The 25,978-nt window shown below is 34.2% G+C and overlaps 1 protein-coding gene across 1 annotated transcript in view; it reads left to right on the top strand.

Moving 5' to 3' along the window:
• The first annotated feature begins 3,804 nt into the window (after positions 1-3,804).
• The window catches only part of LOC140597908 (MAM and LDL-receptor class A domain-containing protein 1-like), a 34,065-nt gene continuing 11,891 nt past the window's right edge, over positions 3,805-25,978 (top strand). Inside the window, exons 1-2 of the mRNA XM_072749334.1 lie at positions 3,805-3,884; positions 4,192-4,375. Of these exons, the coding sequence (XP_072605435.1) occupies positions 3,882-3,884; positions 4,192-4,375 (187 nt within the window). The 5' untranslated portion in view covers positions 3,805-3,881. The remainder of the gene's footprint in view (positions 3,885-4,191; positions 4,376-25,978) is intronic.

Consider the following 25,978-nt stretch of genomic DNA (forward strand, 5'->3'; position numbering starts at 1 on the left):
TATAAAACTCAAGATTCAAGGTCATTTCCTTGAATACATGCAGTTATTAGTTTACTGTCTTCTTGTATCCAAGGTTGCTATGAAGAAGTCTGATTTCTATCTAATTATTGACCTTTCCATTTTCTGGAAACATTTAGCATTTTTTTCCTTTGATATTCTTAAATTTTACTATAGCGCATAAGTGCATGTGTCTTTCTTTTTTTATCTCATTTGACACTTCATGATCTCTTTCAGTGTTCTCTCACTTCTGAAATATTATCTTTAATATTTTTGCTTCTATTTCTCTTATTTCTTAATCTTTGTAGAACTTCCTTTATCCATATATGTTTTCTATTTTTATCCTTAAAATATCATTTTTATTTTTAATATTTCATACTCTTCATTTTCCTGCTGACTTCTCTAAAAGTTTTGGAATCAGATCTTTCTACTCATTAATTAATTTTCCAATTGTGACTGTCCTGCTGTTTTCAAACCTGTTTTATTCTTTGTGTACATATTATATTTTTCTTACCCAATATTTCAATTTAGTTGCTTTCATCATTTCCTGTTTTATTTTATATTATTATATCTTTGCTTATCTTCTTAGGTGTATACATGAAGCCTTTTATTTTTATTTTTTCTATATACTTTTTAAGTATTTAATTTCCAGTTAATATACAATGTAATATTAGTTTCAGGTGTACAGTATAGGGATTCAACACTTCCATTCAACACCCAGTGCTAAAACTCTGATCTAATTTGTTTTTAAATTTTTGCTTTAGATGTTATACGTTATTCAATTATTGTCATCTTGTAATGGTCTTTTGGCCTATGATAGCCTAGTAACTTTGACCTGTGAACTCATACATTTGGTGAAAGCCAACCCTTTGCCAGCAACCCACTCACCACTGTAACACACGTTGCCATATATCTATAAATAAATGTTATAATAAGTATGTAACTTATTTATTAAAAAGACTAAAATTCTAGTTAAGTGGCATGAAGAGTCCTGACCAAGCCAAAAAACAAATGATAACTCAAGGTAAAATAAGTCAATATTTAAAATTTTAGTTATTCATTAAATTATTTTAAGATTCATTTGGGAGACTGAATGTATGAGAAAACCCAAAGAACAAAAAAAAAAAAAATGAGGATGAAAATGTGATGTATTAAAAGAAACAGAAAATGTGATGTATTAAAAGGCAACATTAAGACAGTCAACTCAGGCATAGCAATTTTACCTCCCTTCATGTCTTCGGTCTTTTTTTTAAATTTTTTTTTATTATTTATTTACGATAGTCACAGAGAGAGAGAGAGAGAGAGAGAGAGAGAGAGAGAGAGAGGCAGAGACACAGGAAGAGGGAGAAGCAGGCTCCATGCACCGGGAGCCCGACGTTGATCCCAGGTCTCCAGGATCGCGCCCTGAGCCAAAGGCAGGCGCCAAACCGCTGCGCCACCCAGGGATCCCCATGTCTTCGGTCTTTTGCACTTATATTTATGCCTTAATTACTTCCTTTATATAAATTGAAAACCAAATTAGATGGTATTTTAATTTTTCCTCAACCATCAAAATAACAAAATTCAAGAGGATAAGAAATGTTTATTATATTTACTAATATTTTAGCTGTGTTTTTTTGTTCATTCTTGATATTCTAAGATTCATTCTTTTATCATCTCCTTTATGCTTAAAGAAACTCCTTTAGACATTCATTTAAGGTATGTAGTTTTCCTTTACTTGAAAAAGTCTTGGAAGGAGGGGTCTTGGAGCCACTGGACCTGATTTGGGTTGAAGTCTAGGCTCTGCTCAGCCTTGTTTTGGGGAATGGCGACAGAGTTTTAGTATGTCTTACTGCTTTTCTTTTCATGACACTAAAGAGAAACTTTAACATACAGTATGAAGCAAATACATTGCCAAAACAAATATGCAGTATGAAAAAAAAACGGTCAATATATATAACATAATACATGGGAAATCAGTTCAAAGTTGGGTAAATGACTGAATTATGAGAAGAGAGTATTCCTTCAATTTCTATAATTTAATTATTATATTATGTCTATTTTTACTAGTGTGGCCAATCACTTTTCATATGTTTATTATTTTGGGGTGTTGAATTTAACATCCATATGAATGAATGCAAGAGATATATCCTTGGCCAGTGGCAGAATCATGAGTTGAAAGTAAGAGGGTTTTTGTTTTGTTTTGTTTTGTTTTTTTCCAATTTGGAAAGAATCAGAATATTAAGTGAATGAAACACAATGTATGTGGAGCACAAATTAGATTGATATATTATTACTGTTCTAAAAAATTGTTCTGATATATATTAATACATACCAGAAAATAAATAAAATAAAATCTGTATATAACTTTTCTAGTAATTTGTTTTTATGACTTTCTCCACAAGTTAGTCTCCTTTTTTCCACCTTTTTATTCCTGGTATCTAACATAGTGCATGTGAACATCAAATATTTGCAGAATAAATGAATGGATGAATGATAAGCCAGTAAGTAAATAAACTTCCATTTTACATTTGGATACATATAATTTTGATAATTATGAGGAATGATAGCAAATATATTAGAATGATATTCTATAGTAAAGTGCCATTTGGTTGATCCATGATTGGTTTTCAAAAGAATTCACCCTTGCTTTCTTTTCTTACTACATAAAATGATAATGGATATATTATTCGAATATCTTTTTCACTAGAAGGTCAGTTGTAAGATTGTAAGGTTTTTATGTTATTGATTAAAGTGATCACACGACCTTCTGTGATGGTATTTGTGAAAACCCTACGGGGATTTGTCATAGTTAATGAGTGGCTCTAGAAACTTCAGAAGTAGATTAATAGAAAATATTAGCAAAGTGAATTAAGTTTGTAAATTGAGACAGACTTTATCAATATCCATGCCTTATTATGTTGCTATGTGTCAGACAGGCCTCTCTACTTTAATCTTTAACTAATCATTCCTTTGATTCCACATCACTACAACATCATGACAGTCAAAGATTAACCTTGAAAAAGGCTTCTCTTCTTCAGTCATCAAGAAAAATATGATATTCCATTAAGTAGGTGTGAATTTCCCATTCCCTTCAAGGCAAAAGTTACATGAGTCTCTGGGTATAAGATTAATCTTTTTTTTTTTTTTTGAAAGGATGTTCAGAAATCTGTCTAGACACCATTAGTTGTTTTGCAAAGTTAATTTTGGATTAACTGATAGGTGGCCCCACTTTCTCTGTAATTCAGCTAAGGAAGAACTCCTGGATTGGGTCTTCCTCAGAAGAACAATGTGTCAGCCTTATTTATCAACATTAGTGCCCAAAAAGCACAGATCTATGGAAATGTCACTCCTTTGGATCCCTTTTAAAATTATTTCTCCTTTTTCTTCAGCTTATATTTAAAAGTACCTATAAATTATGTATTTCACAGTTGCATGCCATAAATCTATTGGAACAGCTTGCTTGATTTTCTGGCTGCCATTCCCCTCAGTATTCCCCTCAATTCCACAAGTTTTATTACAAGCTTCAGACACAAAGGTTTTATTCGTTGTTGTTGATGCTAAAAACAAAATAGTGGACCCTGAGATATTAAGTATTTGGGGCTAACCATATAGCAATCATATTATAATATAATTTTTAAATACCCAAATTAACAGAATAACAATTTTTGAAATCTTACTAATCTTAGAGAGCATCACTTTGCCACCATGGCTCACTTCACAATCTCTTTGTTGTATCCATCAGGAATAGAGAACTCTCCCATGTATTTCTCCTTTAATCCTTTTTTCTCTTTCCCTATGGAAATTATATCGACTCTTTGATGGAAGATACAATCTAAATAATTACAGAATGTGAATAGAAGGTTGAGGGAGCATCCAGAGCCATAAACCAGGGCTTCTGTAAAATGGTAAGATCCCTTAAGATATCAAGAATTTTGCATTCATGCGAAGGAGAGATAGAATGACCTGGATAGAGCCCTTTTAAATAGTGGTGTCTCTGAAAACAGCAAAACAGATTTATCAGTACTTCTTGTAGGAAGCACTGTAGTAAATTAACATGCCTTCTTTGCTTTGATGAGATCAAGTATAGCATTGATATTGTTGGACTTCCACTGTTTGTTTTTTAATCAGTTTTCACTAATAAAATGCCTCTGTTCTAAATGATTGATTTTTTTTTCTTTTGTGTTTACTCTAATGCACATTTGTTACCTTCAGACAGAAAAAACACTTTCAAGAGTATGGCAAGAGAGTGAGCAGAACTCCAGTGGTCATTGGCAAAAGGCTGTCATCCTGCTAGGAAAGCTAAGGAATCTTGAAGTCATATTCCAAGGTATCAGAACAAGAGATCTAGGAGGAGGAGCTGCAATTGATCACATTGAATTTAAAAACTGCATGACTGGTAAGTTTCTGGAAATCTCTTCTACTTGGAACAGTTTTCATACTCTAGCCATTTTATCTTTACTTCTCATTTACAAAATATTCTGCTGTTACATATTTGGTACCTCCATAAAAATAAGTTGGAAGCATCATTCCATAATTGAACTTACATGTTAAGAGAGGATAGCTTCTCCCTCCCACAAGTGCACAAACATTTAATTCCTTCCTTTGTTCCAGACCATCCCTTTTCTAACATGTAGAAGTGTTCTTCTTTGCACTTTTTTCCTTTGCACTATTTTTCAACATGAATTAAGTGTATGCCTAATATTTACATACGTTTATCTAAAGTAATTTAAAGTGAACCAGTAAAAAAAATGTTTGAAAGCTGTCACTTAGTGGATATATGAGAAATAAATTCAACCAGGTGTAATTCAAGCAGAACTTGAGTTGAGATCAGACTTTGGGTATTTATGCTACTACAGCAAGTGAACAGCAACTTGAAAAGTTTTGCTATCATTTATCTCACTTCCAAAAGTGTGAAGTTTAACTCTACTTAGATTTTCTTTACAAAACTACCCAGAAAATGTCAAAAATAATTATAAATATCCTTGTACAGTTTCACAACTGGCAAAGTTCTTTTGGAGGCACTATTCCATTTGATTTTCCAAAATAGTGCCATGTGACATACACTGCCAATGAGTTCTACACAGATTCACTCAGAGGCAAGATCCTGAAATAGGAAGCTAAAGTTAAGTGCTGTTTAATTTTATTACTGCTCTTACACTAAAGTATCATTTCACTGAGGTATTTCAAAATGCCATAAGTTTGGTATTTGGTGATGTTACAGCATCGGCTCTTTTATGAGTAAGGCTGCTTCAAAGATCCCAGGTGATCTAGCGAGCACAGAGCTCTAAGTATCCATGTCAGGAGAGGGATGGGATTTGGGCTTGGAGATGTTTGGGAGAGAGTACTGGATAACAGAAAATGAGGTTATAAACATATAATCATGAAAATTTATCTTAGAAGATATGTGCTTATTCTAGAAGAATGTGCTTCTTTGGTTCTTTGCTAGTCATCTTCCTAGCAATAAGCTAAATTTCTGTTATAGTTAGTTCAATCTATAAATGATTCTGACAACTTTAAAAATATCTTCAAAACTTTTTTCTAAGATTTTAGAAAGAAAGAAGCTTTTATTAAACAAGAGAGATTCCTTTCCTCCTAAGGGAGGCAGAATGATTATTAGACGGGTTGATTCAGGACAGAAGAAATCTGAGAGTTATTATTCCAACTTTGCCAGTTTCATAGAGAAGTTTGCACTGTTTTTTTCCCTCTATTCCTGTAAAGTCCTGTGAGAATTTACATGATTCTAGTTAATTTTTCTCAGCTCAATACAATGCTCTGCTTACTGAGAAATACTTTATTTTTTTTTTTAAACTCAGGAAATTTTTTTTTAAATTTTATTTATTTATGATAGTCATACAGAGAGAAAGAGAGAGGCAGAGACACAGGCAGAGGGAGAAGCAGGCTCCATGCGCCGGGAACCTGATGTGGGATTCGATCCCGGGTCTCCAGGATCGCGCCCTGGGCCAAAGGCAGGCGCCAAACCGCTGCGCCACCTAGGGATCCCTGAGAAATACTTTAATGTCTTATGTTTAGTGATAAACTACATTTGGGGGCTATAGTTCTTTCTGTGTCCTCAAAATAAAGAGGCCAGTTGTGGCCAATTGTACTTAAATACGGACAATTGTGTAACAAATATGTTTTAGGACAAAGTAACTATTGCTTTATTATTATTATTATTATTATTATTATTATTTAAATATTTTATTTATTTATTCATGAGAGACAGAGAGAGAGAGAGAGGCAGAGACACAGGCAGAGGGAGAAGCAGGCTCCATGCAGGGAGCCCAATGTGGGACTCGATCCTGAGCCTCCAGGATCACATCCTGGGCTGAAGACGACGCTAAACTGCTGAGCCACCCAGGCTGCCCAACCATTGCTTTATTAAAAAGCAGTTAATGCCCAATCTTCTATAAATAATAAGGGTTTTCAAATTATGTTTTTGTTAGGATAGAAAGAGGAAAAAAAACATTATGAGAAAGTGTGAAAGAATATCTATGGAACTAAAAGAAAATGATTATTTTGTCTCCTTAGTTTTGTACTATATGCTAGTAAAATATTAGTATTACTCAGAATATGTTACCTTAAGTTCCTTGGCACTATCACCAATTTAGAAGTAAATGGCATTTAAATAAACACCTAAAAATCAGAGAGGCACTACAGAACAGTGGTCAAGAACAAGGAGTCTTGGGGCATCTGGGTGGCTCAGTAGGTTAAGTGTCTGACTCTTAATTTCAGCTCAGTTCATGATTTCAGGGTGGTGAGATCAAGCTCCCCATCCAGCAGGGAATCTGCTTCCCTCCTTTTTCCCCTCCCCCTACTTATGCTCTCTCTAAAATAAATAAAATAAATCTTAAAAAAAAGAGCAACAAACAAACAAGGAGTCTTGGGGGGGCACCTGGATGGCTCCATTGGTTAGGCATCCAACTCTTGATTTTAGCTCAGTTGATGGTCTCAGCTCAGACTATGATCTCAGGGTTATGAGATTGGGCTCCATGCTCAGCAAGAGTCTGCTTGGGATTCTCTCTCTTCCCTGTCCTTCTGCCCCTGCCCCCCTCCCTCCTTCACTTGCCCACTCTCTGTACTAGGTAACCAACATTGCCATAAAGTCTATCATGGAATTATTGCTGTTTTCTATTTGAGGTGAAGAACTTAAAACATTACTTCCTATTTATTTCTCTGTCACATACTGCTGATAACAGAAGACCATATATTATATGATACAATTTATATGAAATATACACAACAGCAGATATATATATATATAGATATATATATATATATATATATATACACATAGAGAGAGAGAGAGAGAGAAAGTATATTAGTGGTTGCTTAGGACTGAAGGGAAAAGGGGTGAGGAGTGACTACTAATGACTATTGGCATTTCTGCATTGGATGATGAAAATAGTCTACATTTTTTATGGCAGTTGTTGCACAACTTTGTAAATATACTAAAGCCATAAAATTATAAACTTAATATAGGTGACCTTAATGGTATATAAATTCTAAATGCTAAATCAATATATTTTTAAACAAAGTATATAAAAGCAAGAGAATTATGGAAACATGATAGTGGTGATGGTGGTGATGGCGGAGTAGTAGTTGCTGGATTTTCCCAAGGTCTCACATCAAGACAGTCAGAACACCTAGTTTGCAAAGTCAGTAAGTCACAGAAAACATAGACAGCAAAATGAAGTGAAAACACATCACTACAAAAGCCAGTATACAAGCAATTAGGGACACACCACCAAGAACCACAAGACCTTTGTGTTATGTCTATAAAGGAGAAGACATGAGAATCATGAAAGAGCCAATAGATATTCCCTGGAATATGCAGTCAGGTGATTTGATAATGGCAGCTAAAACTGGAGGGGTTTCACTCACTTATGGAATGAGTGGGTGCAGGGCTCTGTGGTAAGTTCTGTGGGGTTGAGGCAGTTGACACTGAACTCTCAAACTGGGTACAACATAATCCCATTCCATTTCAGCAATTCATTTTCAAACACCCCACAAAACAAAGCATTAACAGACACAGCACTGGGAGTGGTATCAAAATTGAGTAGGCTAGGAACAGATGAAGGGAAGAGATGACCTACATCAAAGTAGGGGGTGGGGCAGAGCCAGAAAATCTCAAAAAGCAAGGTATTATATGTTTTTATAGACATGTAGATTCTATAGATTTATAACCTTTTTCAGAGGTTTAACACTAATCCTCTAACTTTGGCTATGTCATTATAGAGCTTCAGTTTTCACATTTGCACAATGGCAGCATCATAATGGATTCTGAGATATTCCTAGAACTATCTGACAACTCTGGAATCTAGGCATATTTTTTAAAAGTTCAGAATAACTGAGAACAAAGTTTAAAATTGATGAAATCGGAAGAAGGTAGTGGATATATATAAATTATATGTGTTTATATTTGTATTTAGTGGTTATCTACATTACCTGCAAGTAAGAAAGCTATTTGAGCTTTGTGATTACTTTTAACTTTCCTTTCAAAGACTTACAACTCAATTTAGTAGGTAATATTTAGTACATGACCAACATAAAGCTATATGTATTATTTTTTTATTTATTTGCATTCTGAATACATCATAGTAGTATCTTCAATTTACTATCAAATCTATCATATTTTTCTAAAAAAGAAAAATAAAGCAAAAGCTTAGGCATATGAAAAAAAAAAAAAGCTTAGGCATATGGTCTGTCCAGGGACACACTAAGAAGCTTATCTCCTTTCTGGATAAAGTTAACAAAGAGGCAAGTAGCTTATTCATGAAAAAGTAAGTGACAGATTATGAAGAACTTGATATCTCCTCTTTTTAAAATTCAAGTTGATTTAAAATGATTTTTTTAAAATAAAAATCTTGTAAAGTGCAACTACCAACCTATAGAAGAGAGAAGTGGGACTGAAATTTATGTAGACAGGAAAGTAATATTCCATCATTGTAATTATCAAAGTGTCATTTCTAAATATAAGTGGTTACTCATTTTTCAAAGAGAGTATTATTTATTAAGTACAATCCTTCAGCTGATACTTGTTGAGTTTACTATGAATACTAAGTAGCATTTATGTTAGTTGTTGGGAGCCGAGTTCTACAAAGCCATTAGGTTAGGTGCAAATCCCAGTTACCCTCTTGCTTTCTGCTCTGTGGTTTTAGGCAGGTCACATGATTTTCCCTTGTCTCATTTTCTAGCTACAAAACAATAACACTGCTTCCATCTGAGAGAGATCTTAGAAGGACTAAATCATTTCCTTTTATGCAAAGTGCTTTGAAGAATGCATGAGATAAACACTGAATATATGTTAGCTAAATGTATAAAGGAACAACCAGTTCAAAAGACTTGATAGTGTTTTAGGCACAACACTTTTTATGTCATCATCATTTAAGATCTGGTTCTGTTCTGTTCACGTGTTCAGCAAACATTTATCGATTGCCTGAGCTGCAGAAAGCTCTGTGCAATGTACTGTACACATCTGCTCAGAACAGGGCTGAGATGCACGTGTTATAGTGTTTGGCTTTATTGATTTTCCATTTCCCCTTTTCAGTGCTCCTTCCTGGACTCCCGGCACCTCCTCCCTTTCCCCACATGCCCCTGTGCCTTATATTTCTTCGACTGCTCTGTGAACTGTTTCCAAGAAACTCATAAGTTGGGTCCCTTAGCCTGGTACCTTAGGGCGGGGCCAATCACAGTATAAGATGTTGCCTTTACCACTAAAACATCTAAAAGATTCAATTGAATGATGACCAGATTTTCATTCAGGGAAAATGAAGGAATATCTTAGGGAATAGAAAATGCTTCTAGAAGTCAATAAAATCTAAGTAGACAGTAGCACAGTAGTGACTCTGCCTTTCTCTAAATACATACTGAACAAAACACATCATGCTCCCCAAATAATCCTAAATGTGAAAGTAAGGAAATAGTTTGGGGATAAACTAAGAGAAGCCAGTGTCATTATAATTTTAGATGTCTTGTGCATTGTCTTCACACATAACCTGAATAGCTTTCTCTTTTATTATAAGCACTTCCACATCTTTCATTTTTTCCCTCAAAAACTGTATGTACGACTCCTAAGTGTCCTTTAAACAGTAATTGATCTGGAGTGAAAAATAGTGGCTTGATGATAATGATTTCAGTGCAGCATTACTCTGGATTCAAATGGAACTTGGGAGATCACAAAACAGTGATTGCTCTATATAAAGTTCACGAATACATAAATCTATAAACAGAAGCCTGTAGAGTTTGCCTTCAAAACTTAACATTCTTCACTTAGTTTAGATGAAGAGCTGTGTTTCCACTCAACATATGAGTGCCCCAAGTGTTGCTTTTAGATCTCACACAGTTTTCTTTCAAAGCATATGTTATGAGAAAAGAGAAGAAAAAAGAAAAGGAGGATGGAAGTGTGTGAAATATATATATATATATATATATATAATAACTGAACATTGTATCCTAGTGAAATAATTAAGTCACTTGTTTTTAATAACTAATGACTAAATGATTTGTAGCTCTGTATAACATAAGGATGTATAAATAAAGACTGAATGGATATATGGATGGTGGATGGATGGATGGATGGATGGACAGATTAATAGAAACCATTTACTCATATCTTGGTATATGTGTGCAAATTCAGAGCAAGTTTCTGCCTTCACCTGACTTACATTTGATAAAGTAACATGTAATATTGTGTCATGGGTAATAGATGCTGTGAATGATAGAGGGAGAAAGCAGTGGAGAATTATTACCTTGATTAGAGTGGTAAGAAACTCTTAGAAGATTACAGTTGAGTAGAATCTTAAATGAAATAAGAGATGACCATGCAAACATCTCAATGAAGAGTTCCTCAGACCTCGGGACCAGCCAGGAAGATTTATCAGGAGGAAAGCATGTTGATGAAGCCAAAGAAAGAAGGGTAGGAGGATAGTGATGGGTTTCATTATTCAGAACTTTGTCATCAGAAATGCCTGCTCTGTACTGAAGATTTCATCACAGCACGGGTTTAAACAAGCTGACTGACGCCGGTCTGCATAGGATTAAATTCTGTCGCTGCCACTTATTTACCATGTGACCTTGAATAAATGCTCATCAACTCTGTTGCCTCAATTTGCCTCCAAATCAGACCTACTTCATAGGTAATTGTAAGGATTTAACAAATTAACATATGCCGAGAGATTTGAACAAAAACGCTTTATGTTAACTATTCAATAAATGCTAAACTTGTGATTGTGATTATCATCACAATCATCACCATCATATATAATTTAATTTAATTTAATCCTCAGTAAATCTCCAGAAAATTGTGGTACCCAGACATTGCAATAACTAATACCAGCCAGGTCAGTTCCCTTACTGATGCTTAACAGCAAAGAACCTTAGCCATAGTTAGTCATAAAAATGTGGAATAGTACTAAAATTCTGATAAATACCTCGGGGGTAAAAGCTGACACACAGCACCTGCCATATATAGTCTGTCAGTAATTTCAACTGTTCTTTTTTTTAAGTTTTTATTTAAATTCTAGTTAGTTACCATATATTATAATATTGGTCTCGGGTAGAATTCACTAATTCATCACTTACACATGCTGTGTTCTTCACAACGTGCCCTTCCTTAACGCCCATCACCCATCTAGCCCATTGCCCACCCACCTCCCCTTCACCAACCCTCAACTTATTCTCTATAGTTAGAGTCTCATATAGTTTCCGTCCTTCTTTTTTCTTTTCCCCTTCCCCTATATTCATGTTTCATTATATTTCACACGAGTGAAATCATTTGGTATTTGTCTTTCTCTAACTGAATTATTTCACTTAGCATGCTATACTCTAGCTCCATACACATCATTATAAATAGTAGCATTTATTTTTGATGACTGATTAATATATAAATATATATTGACTAGGTAAAAAAAAAAATATATATATATATATATTGGCTAGGTAAAATACTCAGTGGTTCTCAAGTGGAAAAAAATAGCCTTATTTGAAGTAACTACTTTACATACCTGGAAATATCTTTTATTAAAAAACAAAAAGTGTGAAGGTCATGTTTTAAGATTTTTGTTATGATGCCCTGATTAGATCTCCTTTCTAACTTAAATATCTGTATTACTAACATGTCCATATATAAATGCATGTTTTATTAAATATATACCATATAGTGATGCAAATATTAATATTTTGACTTTTCAGTGAAAGAAAAGTAGCTAATTTTTATTGATTCAAAAATGTTGATTCTTCGTCAATGCAGAAGTAGTTATATCAATCCACTGACTTATAAACAAATACTACACATTTTTAAACCTATAATTGTTTGTGGTAGAGATTATTAACTATTTGCAAAGTATCCATTTTCTTTCCATGTGTCCCAGACCCTTTTGGGTTAGGTGAATCAATGTGACCAGTGTGCTCTGAGCAAGTAACATGTCACTTCCAGGTTGAGGCATTTACACGCTGGAGACCCTCCATGTCTCCCTTCTGATACTGTCATAGAAGAGGCCTTATTTTCCAGATGTCTTGTCTACATTTTCCTGGTCTTCTGAATTGGTAGAGAAAAGTCCCTCTACCAATTTGTTCTAAATATGTATAGTAAGTGACCCTTGAGAAATGGTGTTTTTGAGATTTTGGTTTATTTACTATGTGTCATATAATCTACTTGGTCATATCTAACAACTCCATGCAATTTCCTATATTACAGGGAGTATTTTGACAGAGCTATTATAGAATTGTACTATACATCAGTAGGGTTGTATTCGACATTGGGTTGTCCAGCATTGTGACCCTCACATCAGATAAATTTGCTTTCTTTGAGGTTACTGCATGAGGATTGTGGTTGCTTAGTTAGTGAACAAAAAAGAAATTACAACCAAGCTATCAAGCTATCATTTGCAGGTTTTTTCAAACTGAAGATGTAAAAGAGAAAGATACCTATCTACTTTTCAGATTCTAATATTCTAAATATGTTAAGAAAGAGCTTTCAGCAAACTTGCCTCTAGCCTTGTGGGGAAAGTAAGTCAGGAGGAAAAAGTTGACACTACACAAAATTCAGAACCAAGAGGTGGAGAGTCCTTGTGCCATCAACCCTGGCAATAAGTGAAATCAGAGCTCCGGCTATAGTCTTTGCTTTGCTTTATTGCTTGAATTGATCTGAGACAGGCCTCAGGAGAGAAGCCTCATTGTCACAGTCAACCAACAACATCGTTCTTCAATAAGCCTTAGAGCCAAGTTACTTGCTTCTTGTAAAATCAGGGCATCGATTCTTGTTCTTGGCACCATGCCCACATTTTTAAAATCAGGGCTATGCATTTAAGTTTATTATATCTTTAATCAGCTATTTTAAATTAAAAAATCAAAGCCATGGATACATCTAATTTCTTAGCAGTATATTGAAATCATTTGTTTCATACCTAGAAAATATTAGATACTACTTTATCTATCAAAATAGTTGATAAGATTAGTGTTCCAGTGTCAAAAAGGTCCACATTTGAAGCTGTAATTATAATCTTATTACAATGACAAAGTAAATATTATAATTGATGTGATTATACTTTATTGTAATCTAAGAACAATGATATAATTCATTCATAATATTAAGGAAAAATAATTAAGCATACACTTCAGTAAGGTTTAAATAGCCTTTGAAATACCCCTAAGTTCAAATGAAGGGTACTGTAGATCTGAAAACTAGCATTATCCTTGGTTCATATAGTTTCTAATTAGAATTTTTTTTAAATTACAGTTAACATTTCCACACTTAATACCTTAGTCAGTAAGATCATTTCATAGAGTATTTGTGACAATATGGTACTCAGTTTTTACTGAATTATGTTTTAATAATTATTTTCTGTTCAAGATTAATATTCATATCAACAGGACTTCCATTTTACATTAATGATTTTTTTTTAATTTCCATTACACATTTGAAAGATATATTCTTCAGTCCTGAAACATTAATACAAATATATGTAATATATACAAGCTATAGGTGAGTTTTAAATAAATAGATGTGGAGCTCAAGAAATTTATATCAGTTGAAGCAAACATAAAGAACTTGGTTTTAGTAAAATTTGCATGTATATATACATGTACAAATATTAAGCCAAGAATAGGAACAAATTTTGTCTTATATTTGATACAACACACATATACACAGAGGCATATGTGAGTTTCTGAAAAATCTCATATTTTGAATAGTAACACAAAGAAAGGGCTTGTGGGAAAATAGGATTAGGGAAAGCTATTGGAAGCATAAGTAACTAAGTTAAATACTAATATAAACAGTAACAACCATAATAGATACTAGCACAGTACAAAATATTTTAAAGTCCAAATAGAGAAACTTTTCAGTAAATGTATTACTTTACCTAAAAAAAAAAAAAAAGAAAAGAAAAAGGTGAGTTGGGAAGCAAGAAACCTTGGTGGAAGTTTGGTTTAAAAATGTTTAAGGCGGGATCCCTGGGTGGTGCAGCGGTTTGGCGCCTGCCTTTGGCCCAGGGCGTGATCCTGGAGACCCTGGATCGAATCCCACATCGGGCTCCGGGCTCCTGGCGCATGGAGCCTGCTTCTCCCTCTGCCTATGTCTCTGCCTCTCTCTCTCTCTCTCTCTGTGTGACTATCATAAATAAATAAAAATTAAAAAAAAATAAAAAATAAAAATGTTTAAGGCTAGGGATGCCTGGGTGGCTCAGCAGTTGTTTGCCTTTGGCTCAAGGCATGCTCCCGGGGTCCTGGAATCGAGTCTTGCATCAGGCTCCCCACAGGGAGCCTGCCTCTCCCCCTGCCTGTGTCTCTGCCTCTCTCTCTCTCTCTGTGTCCCTCATGAATAAATAAATAAATAAATCTTTAAAAAAAATGTTTAAGGCTGTTTAAGTAAGCTGTTTAAGTAACAGCCTTACTTAAGTACTTAAGTAATTTAAGTAACTTAAGTAACTTAAGTATGGAGACAAGGGGAAAGTGCCCAAAGGCTGAAAAAGCTATACAATAAATAAGCACTTGCAAAAAAGCATGTGGAGAAACAGGTAAAGCACATCCCAAACAGCCCTGCATTCTTTCTTGGCTCTCTGGCTCAGCTGTGTTTGTTGTCTTCCTTGGTGACATAAGACGTTATTGAGGTGGAGAAAATCATATGGGAATCAGCACTACCTCTGTGTTGTATTAGGCCTAATCCCCCCACTGGTTAGTTGTATACAGTCTTCATTGTTCTCCAGAAACATGCATTGCCTGTGCATGAAGACAGTAGAAGAAAACTGGTATATACTGGACATTTGTGGGTGCCAAGGTCAAACTAGATGCAGCACATGCATGATTTCTTTTAAGGAGGGAAGAAAGATATTTAATACAGAATGGCTTCTTGAAGGATTTGACCAAAATAAGTCACACAAATTGTCTGGAAAGTTGCCTCAGCAGATCTGGGAAATACAGAGTTTTAAATTGTTGACTCAAAGGTCAGGAAGGAGCTCAGCAAAAGAAACCAAGTGTGGTTTGGATTTCTTCCCACTAGTTTACTTTTTGGTCTTTTGGTCTTTATGCATTCTCATGATAATTTCTGGGAATTCTCTAGGTTAATTAGGTCTAGTTTAATTGCCAATAGCATTAAACACAAAGAGAGTTTATGTAAGGATAGGAGGAATCTCAGGAAACCCAAGATCAGCAACACAGTCCAGCTTCAGGAAGATTCTAAAACCAAGATTGAAGAGGGAACTTGAGCCATGCTTTTTTCTGTTCCTTTTGTCTCTTAACTGCATCTCTGCACGTGTTTTACTCTCTCATCCTGTAGAACCAGCTTTTTCTGCTTCACTATTCATAGATAGAAAACATGACTACACCTCATGGTTTAAGGGCCCTAATACATTGCTGCAGTAACTCATTAGTTATATTTCTAAATTCCCTAGTAGGGGATTCTGATCAACTGATCTTGGGCCAAATGATGCTCATCAGAACTGTAGTTCAATGGCAGGGACATTGTCCTTATACACATAAGTCTACTGGGACCCAAGCTTTGTGACCATATGGATGAGAGGGAATCATCAGATGAAGGGAATAAGGTAAACAACTGCATTGTGGGTCCATTGACAATGTATTCTTAGGATGTTACTCATTCAACAAATATTAATACACTACTTCCTATAATCAAGTGTTGAAATATAGTACACAAAGTAATTGACTGTTTCTGTAGATGACTAGTCTAATGGTGTGGGTAAAAATCAAAGAACTACCCTAGAATAGGCAGTAGGAATGGAGAAAGAGGTGAAGGATGTGTGAAAAATTGTGGGAGAGCTGATAGTTCAGGATGGCTGCTTTAGCTCTAGTCAGTATGTCTACCTTCAAGCTGGCAGGAAAAAAGAAGATGGAGAAAGAGGCAAAGAGCATGTACTAACTGTCCTTTAAAAGATTTCCTTAAAACCATTGCACATCAATTTCACTTACAACTAATTAGCCAACATTTTGTTCATGTTCAAATCATAAAAAAAACTAAGACATGGTTCATTCAACACTAAGGAAGAGGAAGGGGGTGGATATTTGTTTAGAGAACTAGTAGCTTATCAGAGTTTCTTGCTGGGCAATTTTTAAGCCTAAGAGCATACAGAATTAGGACTTTAAAGGTATATTATCCTGGGTGGCTCATCTGTTTAAGTATCTATGACTCTTGATTTCACCACTGGTCATGATCTCAGGGTCCTGGGATTGAGCACCATCATGGGCTCCAAGCTCACAGGGAGTCTGCTTGAGGTTTTCTCTCTCTCTCCTTCTGCCTCTCCACGTGCTCATGCTCACTCCAACTCTCTCTCTCTCAAATAAATAAATCTAAAAAATAAATAAATAAATAAATATATATTGTCAAACCTTTCTTTAGAGTACCCTGTTCTTTCTTCTATTTCTCCATATGCTCTCTGCTAAGATTGCCAACTGCTTAGTTCTCAATCCTTGGGCATGTCTTCCTTCCTCTCCCCCCACCCCCATCTCCATAATACTTCTTAACTCTTTCTTTAATCTCCATCTCTTTCATCAAGATCACTTCCCTTTTCATATTTTTTGAGCAATGCATGTTTATAATTTAGTAGGTGAATTGATAGTGTTTTTATATATATATGATTAATACTGAAGTTAAATCTTTTATTAACCGGTGTGTGCGTTATAGGTCAATTACATTTCTTTTGAGAATTGCCCATTCATTTCCTTGCCAGAGATTTCTATTGGGCTGTTGCTTTGGACATGCTCTTTCTTCACTAACTATAGAAACCATATTTTTAAAGACATATTCTAAATATATTTTTCTTGCTTTTCATTGTCTTTTCATATTTGTAGTACTTTCACTGAGAACATTTCATTCACCTAATTCTGTTCAATTTTATTTAATGAAGGCTTTACTATATAGGTTTGCTTTTGTCATTAAGTTTAAGAAACTCTCAGATTAAAAATGTTCATGTTTTTCTGTTTTTCATTTTTAATTTTAGTGCTTACGTTTAAAGGTCCTTGCACCACACTTCTCCATCACCACAGAGATTTTGTCTAACTTTAATTACACTCTATATTTTTTGTTCTTTTTTCCCAAGTACCCTACCAAAAACAATTCACCATAACATTGTTGTTGTTTTCCTTACAACATGCTGGTCCATTTTACTTTCCTAGTATTGTGATCTACTATTTTATTTTTTAATTTGTTGTGCTTTGCACTGAGGGAACACCCTGGTTTCATTTTAGTTGTTTATTTCTTAGTAGTTAATTAGAATTCTCTTAATTGTCTTACTCTGGTTGAAACTAAAATGTGGAATTAGGTGATTATCAAGGACTCATAGGAATTCATTTGGCAGAGTGATGCTTTCATTTTCTTAATTGCTTTAAATATAAGTCTAGTCCAACATATTAAAGGTTCTTTTAATATATACTAAAGCTAAATGTGTTGAACTATTAAAAAAAGAAAACCAAAAAGAAATGAGAATATTTAGAAGTTCATCATTTTATTATTCACTAATTGATCTATTACTGTTAATATATCTTGAGATCATCTTTAGCAAGAACTATTTTATGCCTAGATATATTTTTATGAGTTGAGTCATTGATTGAATGTTATCTCAGGATATGTTAAAAATTGTAAGCACATTGAAATAAAGTTAAGGGGGCATTGGATACTCTTTCCCAAGAAGCTATGGGATATCTTCAAGAAACCACGAGAACATAGTGAGCATAGTGAGCATAGTGAGGCAGGTGGGGTCTTTCTCCAAAGGGTCAATAACCTCAGTGATTAGTTGATCTGAAAAATTCAGAATCTACAGTTTTCCAGGATCCCAGAAAGTCCATTTCCAGAAATTAGCCAACTCCCTCCCTCATTTCAAACTTTCTCCTTACTGGTTCTGATACTAATGTTAGTATAGTCTATGATGACAAATGTGTTATTCTGAGAAGGCAAGCATTTGTTTTCCTTATTTTTTTGTCTCTCTTTCTGTCTCTCCTTCCTCTTTTCTTTTCTTTTCTTTTCTTTCTTTTTCTTTCTTTCTTCTTTCCTTCTTTCTTCTTTCCTAAAACAATTTTACTTATTTTTTGTGAAATGCATCAGTGAATGTGGCAGTCAGCCCTGGCTGCACACTAAAATCTCCTGGGAAGCTTAAAATACTGTTTCTACCCAGGCCTTCTTCTAGACCATTTCAACTGTTATCTCTGGGTGTGGGGTTCAGGCATCCATAATTTTTCAAGCTTTAGGTAATTCTAACGTGTAGCTAGTACTATAAGCCCTTGTTATACATATAAAACAGTATCTTAAATTATATGTTCAGCTTAATGTCAGAATAAAATGATCCCCCAAGTTACTATACACAAATTAAGTGCATTAGCTATACTTTGGAAATTTCTTATGTGTGCTTTTTTGACAGGAGGAAATCACTACCCTGCCTTTTATGATAATCATCCTCTGGAATTCATTTTTAGTTGTAGCACAGTTGATTGTACTAAATAATATAATTTAACTTGGTCAGATTTTGCACTTTATATAAATAGTTACACTGTAAAATCATGTGCATTTTTGGTGACTTGCTCCTCTTTTAGCTATATATTTTTGAGATTCTTCACTATGCACGGAACTGTGGCTCATTAATTTCATCAGGTGTTTTATGTTGTTGCAGATGATTACTCCTCGGCTAAAAGAAATTTGATTCTATTTCTAATTTTTGCTTTAGAGACTTAAGTGCTAAGCAACCTCATCCACATAAGATTGTGATATTTGTTAAGACTGAAGTTTTGTCACAGCATTGTCTCTCAAGTGTTTGAACTGGATTACATGTCAAAATAGATTGTAAATTAAAAACTGCTGTCTAATTAAAACTTATTTTTTGACCCAGATTCAGAATATTAAGTCACTCCTCAGATTTTTGAAAGCAACAAATTAGAAACCACCTGATTTATAAAAGTACTTATTATAATACAGGTGATAGAGTCATTCATTCTCTCACTTTCTGGGAACAATATCCAAAAATGATTTACCCACTAAGACTTACAGAATCACTACTAAAAAACCTTTTTGTGGTTCCATTTAGAAGCTCCTTGTTTAATTCAATATACTCATAAAGATGTGGAAATTTTTTAAAGATTTTATTTATTTATTCATGAGAGACACACAAAGAGAGACAGACACAAGCAGAGAGAGAAGCAGGCTCCCTCCAGGGAGCCCGATGTGGGACTCGATGCAGGACTCCAGGATCACAACCTGAGCCAAAGGCAGACGTCAACCACTGAGCCACCCAGGCATCCCAAGATGTGGAAAATTTGAAACATGAATGATTTTAATGTAGCTTTGTCAATTATTTTTTGATAAAATAAGTTAATGTGATTTTAACTCATTCAGACATGATTCAGACATATTTATATCAAACTCTGGAGATGTAGACTTAGCTCACTTACTGATTTGAAAATGTCTGCCATGTGTACTGTTTGCAAAGACGGTTCTCATTGTCAAACAGGTTAAGTCAGACTTACTTTTTGTTATAATAGGCCTGTCTTTTTTAAGATTCATATAAATGTATAAAAACACATCCCCTATCCCACTTGTAAATGCAATACTTGCAGAATATGAATTTCTTCCACATTCCTCACGTATTTCTTTAAAATATATGCAAGTTTAATATCCTAGACAATACTCTTTGCCTTTTTAGTGCTAATATCCTACAGTTCATGCAAATCAAGGCAAGACAGTTTGGCATCCAACACTTGTTGATTAGTAATAGTGTTTCCAAATTTAAGTTGAAGATAAAGTTAGGCTTTGCCATTACACCAGCACCTAGCACAGTGCCTACCCTTCTATGTTCATAAACATAAAGGACATAAAATTTACCATATTAGTCATGTTTAAATGTACAGTTTAATGACAGTAAGATATTTACATTGTTGTGCTGCCATCATTGGCATCCATCCAAGTACTCCTCATCTTGTAAAACAGGAACTCTATCCCAGGTAAACAGTAGTTCCCTATTTCCCTCATCCCCAGCCCCTGGCAACCAACCACCATACTTCCTGTTTCTATGAATCTGACTACACTAAGTGCCTCATAAAAGTGGAACCAGACTTACTTATGATTTGCTTACATCACTTAGCATAGAAAGTTCATCCATCTTGTAGCACATATCAGAATTTCCTTCCTTTTTAAGGCTGAATTATATTGTTATAGGTGTATACCACATTTTGCTTATGGGTTCTCTGTCAGTTTATACTTGGGTTACTTCCACCTTTTGGCTATGGTGAATAATAAGAATATGGTGTATATACCTGTTTGAGTCCTTGGTTTCAGTTTCTGTAGGTATATGTCCAAAAGCAGGCTTGCTGGATCATATGGCAATTATATTTTGTTTTTTTGAGGACCACCATTCTGTTACTCATGGTCACTCTGCCATTTTACACTCTCACCAACAGTACATAAGTGTTCCAGTTTCTCCATATTCTCACCAAAACTTATTATTTTCTGAGTATTTTATCTTATTTTTTTAATATTAGTCATCCTAATGAATATGAGGTAGTATCTCATTTTGGTTTTGATTGCATCTCCCTAATTTGCATTTATGATGATGAGCAACTTTTCATGTGCATGTTAGCCATTTGTCTCTCTTCTTTCTTTGCTCTAAGGCATAAATTTCTTTTTAATCTACCATAATTTGTGATGCAATCTGTTGAAGTGTCTTCTACCACCATATTTATTTGTCAGGGGCAGTGATGTTATTACAGAGAATCGGTTTTGTGAGGTGAAGGGCTGAACATCTAACTTGTAGCTACTAACAGTACACTGAAGACTTCTATATTTCTATAGATATATATACTTCTCTAGCTTTCACTCTGAGCAGTGTTAATTTGTATCCGACTTCCAAAGGCAACTTTGATGAGAGCTTATAAATATCAAATATATTTACATTTGTACTTCAGTTTTCCTAATTTAAAAAATATAGCTTTATTTTTAGTTATGTATACATTGGTAGTAAATAATATTGTATGAAATTGTTTCATGCTAATTTTATTTTAGTCTCATCTAGATGAATCATTTTTTTAAATCATGGAATTAAAAGTATGAGACTTTAAATGCACTAGAAATACCACATTTCCGCTGTCACAACCTGGCCATATATATTTCTGAATGTCAAATAGAGGAAAGATGCAAAGGTCTGTCTTCTATAAAATGTGGGGTATGGTTGCAAAACCAAGTGCACAGAGGAGAATCAGAATGATCACTGGTGCATTCTTGAGAAGATCGCTTTGAAAAGCTTCATCTTTGGAAATGGAGATCTAAAAATTGATTTCCTTAAAACTATATTCTTTTGTCCTCATTGTAAAATCTTTATGTACTCTGACATCCCCGTAGCTCAGCCTGAAGATTGATAATGTATGGTTAGTCCATTCTTTTCCTTCCAGTCTGCATGTCAGGTCTGTCAAAAATCAAATTTCTAAACACATGAGGCTCAGACTAGGTCTTCTTTTATGCTTCAGAGGTCTATTAGTCTATCCCTTTGTTATTCCACACCATCTTGCTTATTAAAATGCATAAGTTTTGTTGTCTGAAGTATATAGTCTCTTGATTTTGATCTTTCACAAGAGTGTCTTGGCTCTTTGTTAGCCTTTTGTTATTTTATATAAATTTTAGATTCATGTGAATATGAATACACACACAAATATCCATATTTGCATCCATATATACAAGTATATACCCATCTACCACTAAGGTAGGTATCTCATTTACTGTAATGCAGCAGGTATAAGCCATGCTGGTCTCAGTTTTAGGCAAGAACCTCCATTACTTCCCCTGCTCTGAATTGGCTCTAAGCCAATGAAGTTGTCTCCAGATTTCAACAGAAATTTCCATTTGACAGGGACACCTGGGTTGCTTAGTGGTTGAGGGTCTGCATCTGGCTCAGGTCATGATCCTGGGGTTCTGGGACCAAGTCCCACATTGGGCTCCCCACAGGGAGCCTGCTTCTCCTTCTGCCCCTGTCTCTGCCTCCCTCTCTGTGTCTCTCATGAATAAATAAATAAAATCTTAAAAAAAATAAAGGAAGAAAAAAATTTCCAGTTGGCTGAATCCATTCCATTTCTGGCTTTGAGACTCTTGCATTTAAATACATATTTCAATATTTTATTACAGAATGTAGATATTTCTTCTCAGTTAGTCATAATAATTACATGACTAAAATCTCATACTGCCAAAAATGCTAATCAAAATGATTTTATGTCCATAATATTTTAAAATGTAAAATATACTATTAACATAAAGGTGTTTTGGAAGTTTTATAACATATGTTATGAAAAATTTTAATATCATTTTTTGAAAGTGTAGCCATTCAAAATGTACATCTGTTCCCAAGATGTCAATACTGCTTTGTTCTTTACTATATTATTTAATGAGCTTCTCTTTAAAAATAACTTGCAAAACATTTTAAGAAATTTAAATATTAAATTTGATAGTGAATCCAGCGAGCTTCTAGGATTTTCTAGTCTGGAAATATTATGTTATATTCCAAGAAAACATTAACTATTTTACCATCTTTCAAATTTCCTTTAAAGTGTAGAAAATGCACTTTAATTATATTCTCTCAATTCTCTCTCAAAAAAGAATTGTATTCTTTTGATTGAAAAGGAATTATCTTAGATATTATAAAAGATAATAGGCTTTCAGATCATTACCTGAGTTTGAATTTTAACTCTACTATTTCTCAACTATGTGACCTGAGACAAGTTAGCTAACCACTCTGTGCTTCTTCTATACATTTGAATTATTGTGAAAATGTATTGATTTAATCCTTGCAAAGTGATTAAAACAGTACTTACCCCATTGTAAATCAACAATTAATATCATCTATTAGTATTGGTTTCATTTTTAACTCTGTTTAGAAAGTGAATGATAATGTAAAATATTATTAATGTTTTCACAAAACAGTGATTAGTTGTAGAAAGAAGGCTGACCTAGGTTGAATGAATTAAGACATCCAGCTTCCAGAAGTTAAGAACAGTTTTATCCACTTTATATATTCTATCTTAGTTAAAATTTAGAGGAACCTATTCTATACATAAAGAAAGTAAGGTTTTGAGAGGGCAAGTAGTCAAGAATTAAGAAAAAAAATGGAAAAACTAACATTAATAGGATATTTACCAAAATGGCAAGCATATACTGAAAACTTTGCTTTAAACATCTCATTTAGTGTTCATACACAAGTTCATATAGGAACTTCAGGATTTCCATTTATCGGAAAAGGAATCTGAGCCTCAGAAAGATTACCTAATTTAACCAAACCACACAGTTGTTACAGATTTTACTCAGGGAGATTTTAAGGTTTTGTTAAAAAATATTTAAAATTTTCTTTTTTGGGGGAATTATTTGTTTACAATCATAAAGAACCCCTAAATATCTTTTTTGAGTCTCAGTTTTAAGAATCATCTTCAATCTACAGTACTCCTATTAAATTCTGAAAAGCTGATTGAAATAGTGTATTGACAATACAGTGCAGAATAAAATTTTACACATCTTACAAATATGAGGGAGTTCAATGGAAAGGGTCAAAGATAATATTTACTATGATTAGGCTTGTTTGTATTCATTTTATGCACAAAACATAACTTGATCATTGTGTAACCCTGAAATTTGCACATAAATTGAAAATTATATAACAGTGTTCCACAGTAACCTTACTACATAAATAATAGACAAGATTGGCTAATTAAAAGGTCTGAATTAGATTGCTCAGCATTTCTGAATCTCTTATACTTCAGTAAAGCCCATGAATGGTACCAAAATCAGAGAGGTTCTAGAACCTTATATTTTTAAGAAGGCCATGTATTTTCCTCCATGGGATTGTTTTTCATTACATATATTAGTCATCGCTTTAGCCCACTTAATCTACCATAGAATCAAGATAGATCAGTAATAGTTGTAATTAACTGCTTACATTGTTTTTTAGTTCCTGTCCCGGAAATCGATTTTACTAACCTAAAGAAAATCAAGGTCATTTTTTTTTTTTGCTAACAATTCTAGGGTAAAAGTATAGAAACCTGAATAAGGGCAAGAAATAGATGAAAAAGATATGCATCTGTAGACCAGACATAGGTAGGAATTACGAGGCTTATTTATAAAGCAAGAAGGTGGGAAAGATAAAGTAGTAGGCAAAAGAAGAAAGTGTATGCATTTTTTGTTAGGTTTATTGTGTCTGATATGTTGTAGAGAAATCCAATAGAAAATGTATTGTAAGTTTCTAAATTCAGGAAAAGGTATAGATTGGGATGTGGATATCAGATCATCAGCCCCCAGGGGGCAGATAAAACCATGATGCCCAAGGAAGAGCAAAGAGAAATAAAGCAGGATCACAATTTGTTCGGCTAGCATTTAAGGATTGGTCAGGGGCACTTAGGTAGGTCAGTCATCTAAGCATTGAACTCCTGATTTCAACTCAAGTCATGATTTCAGGGTCCTGAGATAGAGCCCTGCATTAGGCATCTTGCAGGGGTTGTGGCTTCCTTAAGATTATCTTTCCTTCTCCTTCTGCCCCCCACCACATGCACACATGTGTGCACCTGCACATGTTCACTCTCTCTCAAAAATAAGTAAATAAATAAAAATTAAAAAAAAATAAAAGAGTTGGCCTAAAAGAGACTCCAAGATCAGAAGGAAGGTGAAGAAATGGCAAAGTACTAGGAATGTTATTCCTTTAGCCAAAGAGCTCAAGAAACAGAGGATTTCAGAATAGATGGCCTTTTGGCCATACCAGAGGTAACACTGAAGTCCCAAATAGAAAGGGTTGATACTTCTTTTAAAATGGTAGTCAGAACTCATCAGATTGATGAACAAAGGTTCTGTTCCTGGCATATGAAGAATAGAAAAGAGGTGGGAATGGGTGAGGACTTCTGAATCCATAAACCACTAAAAGCATTCATGCATAAAAGTATCACATTCTGAGTTTTGTTCTTGGTGGTGTTTTATTTCCTTATTATTTTTTCTTCCTTCTCAGGTCATCTAATAATGTTTTTCTGTCTAAACCTTTAAGTCACTGATTTTAGATACTGCCTAGGGCTCCGCAATCTATTGTTCTTAAACAATATGAAAAATTTAAAGAAAACTGGATATTTAACAAATATCTAGATCTAAAATAAAAATAAAAGTGAAAATTTGAGTCTCATGTCTGAAAAGAGAGGTTGAGATATATCATTTTCTTTCAGACAAACAGAAACAGTTCATAAAGTCACCTTTTTGTGTAAAAACATGAAAAAAATAAGTCATTAGGAGATTTTCCATTTAACGGGCACTTTGACCCTGTGCATCATGGGTTGAATCTCATTTTTTTATATGTTCATAATCTCTTACTGTACACCAAGACATGGTCCAGTAACTCTGATAACACTTCTGATAATCTCAACACAAGCTGAACTTTGCTATGACAGAGATCACTGGGGTTGCATTTTCAGATGTCTTGCTAAGAATTGTTTGATATGTGCATTGACCTTCTTAAAACCTACCATATTTTTCTAACATAAGATAGATTTAAATGGT

The sequence above is a fragment of the Vulpes vulpes genome, chromosome 2 (genome assembly GCF_048418805.1).
Source record: "Vulpes vulpes isolate BD-2025 chromosome 2, VulVul3, whole genome shotgun sequence".
Taxonomy (NCBI): domain Eukaryota; kingdom Metazoa; phylum Chordata; class Mammalia; order Carnivora; family Canidae; genus Vulpes; species Vulpes vulpes.